This window comes from Octopus bimaculoides, chromosome 5 (genome assembly GCF_001194135.2).
Source record: "Octopus bimaculoides isolate UCB-OBI-ISO-001 chromosome 5, ASM119413v2, whole genome shotgun sequence".
In the NCBI taxonomy this organism is placed as follows: domain Eukaryota; kingdom Metazoa; phylum Mollusca; class Cephalopoda; order Octopoda; family Octopodidae; genus Octopus; species Octopus bimaculoides.
In genome coordinates, this window is record NC_068985.1 from 25,082,415 (window position 1) to 25,092,349 (window position 9,935).

General features: G+C 36.2%; 1 protein-coding gene across 4 annotated transcripts in view; it reads left to right on the forward strand.

Annotated features, from left to right (window-relative positions):
* LOC106874393 (uncharacterized) overlaps positions 1–9,935 on the forward strand; it is a 125,336-nt gene that overhangs the window by 18,139 nt on the left and 97,262 nt on the right. For all 4 annotated transcript variants that reach the window (XM_014922111.2, XM_014922110.2, XM_014922112.2 and 1 more), the window contains exons 4-5: positions 389–507; positions 1,448–1,526. In XM_014922111.2, coding sequence (XP_014777597.1) covers positions 389–507; positions 1,448–1,526 — 198 coding nt within the window. The remainder of the gene's footprint in view (positions 1–388; positions 508–1,447; positions 1,527–9,935) is intronic.

Genomic DNA, 9,935 nt, shown 5'->3' on the forward strand with positions numbered 1-9,935 from the left:
GTTCCCTCAACTGCTTGGGTGTGGCACTTTTTCACACAGCTATCCTCATCCATTTTCGCCACATAACCATACCAGTGCAATCGTATCTCTTGCACACCACAACTGATGCTTCTTAGGTTCAACTTTTCTCTCAACGTACTTAACATTCTGTCGAGTATGCACACTGACATTACACATCCATCGGAGCATACTGGCTTCATTCCTTGTGAGCCTACGCATGTCCTCAGCAGTCACTTCTAAGCATAAATTTGTTTCTATCATTTCTTCACTTGTCTCTACTCCTATTCCATGAACCATAGGAATGCAGTTTCCAGTTACTCAATTCCTTCATCATTCCCAACACTCATCAACACAGTCAAGCCTTAAATAGATGATTTTGTATTTTCAGATGAGACTGAACAAAGCCAATGCTATCTGTGTATTGCCAAAAGGATTTTGTAAACAAAGAAATCTCTTCTCGAATTTCATTCATGATTTAAATGATGTTGATGAGAAGCTTCTTCCTTAGTAAGTGATATTTATTTATAGCGTGCTTTGTGTATGAATGTGAATTGCTAAGATGCACACACATTATACATGCACAATTATACTCATACATGCACATTTGCAATTACACACGCGCACACACACATCATCATCATCATCATCATCATCATCATCATATAACGTCTGTTTTCCATGCTTGGACAGCTTGACATGAACTAGCCAGCTGGAGCTGCCTGGGTTCCATGTCTGTTTTAGCATGGTTTCTACAGCTGAATGCCCTTCTCAATGCTAACCTTTTACAGAGTGTAATAAATGCTTTTTTTGTGCAGCACTGGCATTAGCTACTCCACTGACCATATGTACATATGCAGATTTAAGTCAGAAAGTGCATTGGCCATCATTATTGGCCGTATAGAAATATCCACAAATGTGGACAATATTTAAATTATGCTTTTGTCTATTGTTTATAATTTACATGACATAAGTGATATATAGTTGGTTTTATTTCTTAAGTAAAGAAATAAAGTCAACTATATATCACTTATGCCATGTAAATTAACCTTCTAAAGTCTGCTATTGTTTTAAGTGTTGCCATTGGTATTATTATGATTGTAACTAATTAAATTTTTTTTTTTTTTTCACATTAAAAAATAATTTTGAAGTCATTTCTTAAATATAAGGTGTTTTTAAGCAAAACTGTACTGCTGCATCTATCATACTCTACCATTTCATTGTTCCCAGTACCCATATAAAATATCCTCCTGCACTTCTGCTGATGTTAATAACAGGTGTATTTTACATCAGGTTCAATTTACGATGCCACTACAGGCAGGTAACACCAGTGTAAAATGAAAGCTGTATATGTGTGTGTTCAAGAACGCTTTCTTCTAATATTGTGACATCATTAGATTATTTTGTTATCACAAGTTACAATAACCTGGAATGATTCATTTTATTTCAGCTTAGTTTGTTTCGTTGAACTTGATGACAGAGTGAACCAGAGTATACTGAAAAGGATATCGAATGCTGACGAACAAAAAGTAGGTTTCTTTTATTTCCTTATTTATTTCACTTCACATTTCATATCACTTTTGAAACATTCCCTTATTGTTACTCTCACCTTTATCTGCATTAAAACTTAATGGTTTAACTGTTGTTTCTGCTCAACTATATTTAAAAAGAAAGCAGCGAAGATCTACAGATTAATATTGCTTGATAACCCAGTTATGTGGCTGTTCTAAGTATGCATGATGATAAACACATTAACAATATCACTCACTCCGTCGGTTACGACGACAAGGGTCCCAGCTGATACGATCAACAGAACAGCTTGCTCGTGAAATTAACATGCAAGTGACTGAACAATCCACAGACACATGTACCCCTAACGTAGTTCTCAGGGAGACTCGGCGTGACATAGTGTGACAAGGCCGGCCCTTTGAAATACAGGTACTACTCATTTTTGCCAGCTGAGTGGACTGGAACAACATGAAATAAAGTGTCTTGCTCAAGGGCACAACGCGTCGCCAGAAATTAAACTCACGACCTTATGCTCATGAGCCGAATGCCCTAACCACTAAGCTACGCACCTTCACACATTAACAATATATATTCCTACTAAATCGATTAGACATATGTAGAATCAGAGTAAACGGGTATATTTATTATTTGATTATATGAAAAATTAAATATTGACGAACATTATTTATTGATTGGATGTGGATGAAACGATTTCTATTTTAAAACAATAAGTAGCAAGATTCACCAGTCTTCGGTGATTGCCAGTCTGTCTTTCTGCCTCTCCTCTTTCCTGAACTCTATTTCGACATCTCTATGATCTTTCTTTCTCAATCCACCTCTACTTTCACTTTTGACCATTTTCTTCACTTTACCTCATTCAGCACCCCCACCACTACCACTTCTCCTTCTTCTTCTTCTTCTTCTTCTTCTTCTTCTTCTTCTTCTTCTTCTTCTTCTTCTTCTTCTTCTTCTTCCTCCGCCTCCTCTCCTCCTCCTTGTTCCTCTTCCTCCTCCTTGTTCCTCTTCCTCCTCCTTGTTCCTCTTCCTCCTCCTTGTTCCTCTTCCTCCTCCTTGTTCCTCTTCTTGTTCTTGTTCTTCTTGTTCTTGTTCTTGTTCTTGTTCTTGTTTTTGTTCTTGTTCTTCTTGTTCTTGTTTTTCTTCTTGTTGTTCTTCTTGTTCTTGTTGTTGTTGTTGTTGTTGTTGTTCTTGTTGTTCTTCTTCTTCTTCCTCCTCCTCCGCCTCCTCTCCTCCTCCTCCTCCTGCTCCTTGTTCTTCTTGTTCTTGTTCTTGTTCTTGTTCTTATTTTTGTTGTTGTTGTTGTTGTTGTTGTTGTTGTTCTTCTTCTTCTTCTTCTTCCTCCTCCTCCTCCTCCTCCTCGTTGTTGTTGTTGTTCTTCTTCTTGTTGTTGTTGTTGTTGTTGTTGTTCTTGTTGTTGTTGTTGTTGTTGTTGTTGTTGTTCTTCTTCTTCTTCTTCTTCTTCTTCTTCTTCTTCTTCACTTTTTTGTCAGTATCTCATGTGTCTAAATTTGCTTAAAATTTCTCTTTTACATTCTGCCCCTCATGCTACAATATCTTTTTTCTTTTTTTGGATTTGTTGTTTCTTTTTACAAGGTTAAACTAAACGTGTATCTGCACAAAGCAGATTTTATAACTTCACAAGGTTTGTGTAAAGATAACGTTTTTGGAGAGTGATGTGCATGTGAGACATGCTGCTGAATTGCAACTTTTGTTTGAAAAAAAAAATATGTGCATCTTCTCAGATGCAGCAACTAACATTTGGAGTCATAACACAATCTTCACCAAATGTAACTTACCAATATACATCAGCACAATTTCATCACCTAAAATTTCATCAAAAATTGCACTACTCAGATAACCATACACTAATATACGCACAAGAAAGCACACACACACACACACACATACACTCCTACTCTACAAGACACACTACAACCACTCAAACTACAAAAATATGTGCTCATACTGACCCGTCATGTTATTGTCATTGTAGTTCAATTATTCAAATTAGAATGCTTCTCATTACTGCTCTGTCCAAGACAAAAACCTATATAATATAATACATATATAGTTGCCAAAAGATGTCAAAAACAACAACAGCAGCAACAATAATAATGGTTTCACATTTTGGAACAAGGCCAGCAATTGCGCGAGAAGGGTAACTTGATTACATCCACCCTGGGGCTCAACTGACACTTATTTTATCAACCCTGAATGGACGTACAGCAAAGCTGACACCTGTGGAATTTAAACTCTGAATGTGAAGATTAGGATCAAATACATAAAATATTTCCTCAGCCAATTTAACAATTCTGACAATTCTCCCAATTCACCCCCTTCACAGGAGCAAATGCATAAAATATTTCCTCAGCCAATTTAACAATTCTGACAATTCTCCCAATTCACCCCCTTCACAGGAGCAAATGCATAAAATATTTCCTCAGCCAATTTAATGATTCTGGCAATTCTTCCAATTCACCTCCTTCACAGGAGCAAATACAGTAAAATATTTTCTCTGGCAATTTAACGATTTGGAGAATTCTCCTACCTTACCCCTCTTGGCTCATTGCTGAGTAAGACTAACCCCCTTGCTCGTTGCCTCTCCACAGTTTTTCCATCTGAAGCTCTGATCTGGACTAGATCCATGCACTTTAACTCAACTGTCACTTGCATTAGTGAAATGAAGTAATTCTGGTTTCCACTTTACTTATGGCCCTTGTTGATGCTGATATCACCGTTGGATGTAATGCTGCAAACTGGAAGCAATAGCAGTGTGGTGATGGTGGGGTGTTGCTAAGGGTAAGGTTAGTGTGCTGGTTGTTGTGGGTTGCAAAACATGGCACTCACGTAATTGTCCTGTTTGTTTTTCATTACTACCCACCCCTCATGACTGGAAGGAGCGATAAGTCTTTATTGGAGAAAATAACAAAGAAAAAGTTTTTGCTACTGCTCTCATTATTTCTGTCTTTGGTACTATTGTTGATTAAGCATACTATTCTTGTTGTTGCTGTTCTTAATTTTCTCCACACCATCAATGTTGTTGTTGTTGTTGTTGTTGTCGTCAGTGGTGGTAGTGGTGGTGATGTTCATAGCCATTCTGCTATCTACCTCACAACAGTGCCACTCCACAAAACTACTGTTTTATGTCAGAGCCATCACTCATTCATATATGCATACACACACACACACACACACACACACACACACACACTTATTACTTTACATTTCTAAAAAAAAAAAATTGGATAAACTTTGTTTTTCACTTTGGCTTGCAAAGTTTCAAAGGTTGACAAAGGCCTCAGAGCTACCACTAATGTAATGATCATCACTGACTCTCATTACTCTTCTCTTTTCAAACATCAAACCTGTTGACAAATAATATAAAACGACACTATTGTGGCACCCTTTTAGCATTTAACCCTTTTGATAACAACCTACCCAAGACCATCCTTGGTTCTATGATACAAACTTCATGTTTTAAAATCAGTGGTTCTCAACCAGGGTCCATATGGCCTCTGAGGGTCCATATAAGTTTTTTTGGGGTCCATGCAACAAAATAGCAAATTGGGGTTCCACAATAATGTTTTAAGGGCTCTCTGAAAATTTTTTTCTTTAGATGAATGTATAGCAAGAAGCAGCCAGGTTTCTTTCTTTAATGTTTTATATACTTTAACCTACAGAAGTTAATGTGTGAAAAACAAAGTAGGAAGTTTGAAAGAATTTACTATAAAACTGGTTTTTAAACATCAAATGATTATGTGGGTCCACCAGAATAAAATAATAATCAAAGGGGTCCACAAATGGTTGAGAACCCCTGATCCAAATTAAAGCTTTCCCTCAAAATTTTATGTTCATTTGTGTCCCAGACACCAGCTTATTAATAAATATCTTATGTTACTAAATTCTTCATTATTTTCAAAATTGAAGCAAAGGCACTGTATTTCAACTGGTATGTGGCAACAAAAGGGTTAAACCAGCTACATCTGGCCCAGATAGTCTACATGTTTTATTTTCAGACTGGCCAGATCTAGCTCCTCACACTTACCCTACAGAATCGTTTTAAAAATCGATGTTCACATCACTGAAATCTCAAAGCAATGAAATAACGCATGATTAATTCAAAAGAATATGAACAAATAAGCATTACATTTGACAGTAATCTGAATGTTAAAGTGATGAGATATTTACACACAGCTCTTTGTGACTGAAATTAAAAACTTACTGGGACCAAATTTGCGATTTTTTCCATCATGTATTAATAAAAAAAGTACTTGTCATATACTGTTTCAATTCAATCAACTATTTATTCTTTTACAAAAAAATGTATTTGTGGACCTTTGCCAATAAAATAAATCATTATCTTCTGTAACTTAATACACGAACAGGGTCATTAATCATTTCATTTCATTGGTTTGGCTTCCTCAGAATTAGAATGCATCTATTTCAATATGATATATTCTCCAAATTGGGCAATCAATGATTATAGATATAATTAGATTGTACTATTAATCAAAGGAACTGGAGTACACTAGGCTGGATCAGTTTCCTTGGTTTTGGTAGCTAAACAACTGATTAATCAAGCAGACTTTATAAATTACTAATTTGGAGATTCAGTGTTAGCTTCTAATTTATAGATAATGTGGACTTGTTTGATTGGTTGCTTAGTGAAGCAGAACTAAATTTAGGAAAGGTCATCAACAAACAGGCTATCCATTTCAAAGAGCTGTTTCAGAATGCATAATCTGAAATAAGTGTTATATGCAAGAAAAGGTTGTCCCACCAAACCAATTAAGGTAAACTTAATCAATTATCAATTATCAATAAGGTGTTGATCTGACAGAATCATTAGTATGTCAGGCAAAATGTTTAGTGGCATTTCATCTATCTTTATGTTCTGAGTTCAAATTCTGTAGAGGTTGACTTTGCCTTTCATCCTATTGGGGTCAATAAAATAAGTACCAGTTATGTACTGGAGTCAAAGTAATTTACTTCTCCCTGCCTCCGAAATTGCTGGCCTTGTGCCACCCATACTCTGGGATATGACAATATGCACAGACAGAGAGATCAAGGTAATTGATCAAATATTGTTACCAAGAACTTGCAAGAAAAGAAATGCCTCCTAAATAAACTATTGGTCCCAACAGATAAGTTTTCTCTCAACAAAATTAAGAATTAATCCAATTATTTTAGATCTGGAAATAGGATAATTTGGAAGTAGGGGCTGAAATCAAACAATTCTTATAATAATGGTTACCTTGTGAATGTTCAGAAAACATTTAGACAAATACATGGCCAAAACCCTAGTATTTATAAAAATGATATCACTAGACACCCTATACACATTCCTTTCTTCTATAAGCACAAGGCCTGAAATTTTTTGTTGGAGATAGTTGATTGCATCAACCTCAATACTTAACTTGTACTTATTTTATCGACCCTGAAAGGATGAAAGGCAAAATGGACCTCAGCAGAATTTGAACCCATAATGTAAAGACAGACAAAATGTCGTTAAACAATTTGCTCAGTGTGGCAACGATTCTGCCAGCCTGCTTCTTTAGGTATCTTGTACATGTTACATAGAGTTCTTCCAATGCAATGAAAACAACCAATAAACATAACACTATTCACCCAAAACATAGAGAACTGTGCTTTGTAGTGGAATGCAAACACATGATATAAATAAGAATTTTGAGTAAAAATAACAATGGTTTCAAATTATGGCACAAGGCCAGCAATTTTTAGGGAGAAGGAGTTAGTCAATTGCATTGACTCCAGTGCTCAATGTGTGCTTATTTTGTTGATCCTAGAAGGACGAAAGGCAGAGTCAACCTAAGCTGCATTTGAACTCAGGACATAAAGAGCTGGAAGAAATGCTTCTAAGCATTTTGTCCGATGTGCTGATGAATGTGCTAGCTTGCCATCTTAATAATAATAAAAATAATAATAATAATAATCCTATATAACATACAGAAAATTGCCCTACTGGGCACTGCACACATCCTACGCAAAACACTTTCAATACAGTAACCATAAGAGCATCACAGCAAACCACAGCACATACCCAAGGCACACAGAGCTGCGCTCGGTAGTGAAGTGAAAGCACGCTATAAAAATAAAACTACTGAATAATAATAATAATAATAATAATGATAATAATAATAATAATAATAATAATAATAATAATAATAATAATAATAATAATAAATGCTCGGATGCAGTACCAAGCACTGGCTCCCATGGCTTCTGATCTTAACTGATTGGAAGTGTTATCATGTATATGTTTTGTCTTGGTATAAAAGATGGGCTACAGCAAATATTCTGCTTAATACCACAGATTTGCTTGTCAGTTGTCTGACCATAACCAGTTGAGCATGTCCATTAGTGCCTGACTTTATGTGCATCTCCGATCGTGAGCAGAAGTAGTGGAGGAGCATCAATAGCCATGTGTTGAGAGGAATTCTTTGGGGTTTGAATAAAACACTTGTGGAAACATGGGTGTTTCGTTTAACATCTTTAAACAACCCTTATTCAAGGACTGTTTGAGCAGGATGGGCTACTTGATCTGAAGAAAATTCTAACTGGGCCTCACTTGCAAGGCCATGTGCTGTTATCTTGATATGAGATCACCATGCTGCATGGTGCACATGTGGTTGTGATGCATGTGCCCGGTGTACCCTTATCAGATGGGTAGTCAGGATGGGCTTTGTATATTTTACCCCAGTGTCACTTTGAGGGCATGCACTGCTCTCTCATTCAATAATAATAATAATAATAATAATAATAATAATAATAATAATAATAATAATTTTTTCAAAGAAGAAGAAAGCAATACAGGGACAAATTTATTGGTTGTGGGGCATATAGTTCAAAGTCGACCAAAACAACATGCAAATGTTTTGAATATATTGGGTCATCCCATAAATAATGTGTTTTTTTTGTACTTCCTTTATTTTTCAAAATTAAGATAAACAAAGTTCCTTTTTAATCTAAAAATATTCTCCTTCATTTTCTACAATGCTCTTCCATCTAACTTAAAGACTTGCAAGGACCCTCTTCCAAAATTCACTTGTCTGTGATGAAAAATACTCCTCTAGTACTGTTCTGACCTTATCAACAGAATTCATATTTTTTCCATCGCAGTGATTTTGAAGACTGTGGAATAAATGATAATCAGATGGGGCAATGTCTAGTGAATACGGTGGGTGGGGTATCGTACCCCTTTCAAACTATTCCAGCCTTTGGAATGTTGTCCTCACTGAATGTGGCAGAGCATTATCCCGATGGAAGAACACCTTTTGTCTTGAAACCAAAGATGACCATTTTTCTTCTAGCACTGAATTAAACCGCTCAAGTTGCTTGCAGTAGATCTCCTTTGTCATCCTTTGATTTGTGTTTAAAAGTTCAAAGTGGATTAAAACCTTTCATATTTCACCAAACAAATAGCAACACCTTATGCAAGTGAAGACTTTCTTTAGCCTGGGGTACCGGTGTTTCCCACTGTCTTTGTCACCAGCCTCTCTTTGGTCTAAAAAAAGGTTCATTCATGAGATGTGATAGCAAAGAAGAGCACACATTCACTCTCTGCACATGGTTAAACTCGGAAAGTTTGTGAGGAACCCACTGACCCAATTTGCTGACTTTTCCGCTGGTACACAGGTATCGATGAATGGATGAATGACCAAATCCAAGCTTCTCTGCTAGTTCCTTAGCAGTTACAATGGGATTTTGTTCCACCAGGGTTTGCAGAATGTCCTCATCGAAGTCTACAGATCTTCCAAAACGAGGCTCATCCTCTAGGCTGTAGTTTCCAGCTTGGAATTTCTGGAACTACTGTTGACACTGGCTTACACTTATTGTCCAATCCCCATATACTGCATTACTATTCCTCACACTAACCACTGCATTTTTTCCTTTATTGAATTCATAAAGCAAAATATACCTAAAATGTTCCTTTGTCACTTCCATTATAGTTTTGGAAAAGTAACCCTTAAATTCTAATTGCACTCTTCAAAACTTGCACTAAGAATAAGCACAAGGTAAAATTACTACCAATTTTATAGCAAGTTGATGCAGGTAGTTTATCCTGTCCCCTCAAACTTTCGATTCATACAATTGAAAAAAACTGCATTATTTATGGGATGACCCAATACATTGTTCATATACATATAGATGAGTGTGTGTACATGTTGGGCTGCAGACTCTGTTTCACTTCTAATCGTACTCTGGTCTAGAGTGAATTTACCTTTTTTGTATAAGGGAATCAATATATATTATCTATATATATTTCCATCTAGGCAATTAGCAGAGTGTGTGGTTATCATGAAAACTTGTCAGAAATAGGTAAGCCTTGAATGCAAATGAAATGTATTGATTTGAGCTGTGTAACTGTGGTCTTGATTTTTTCTTTTCCC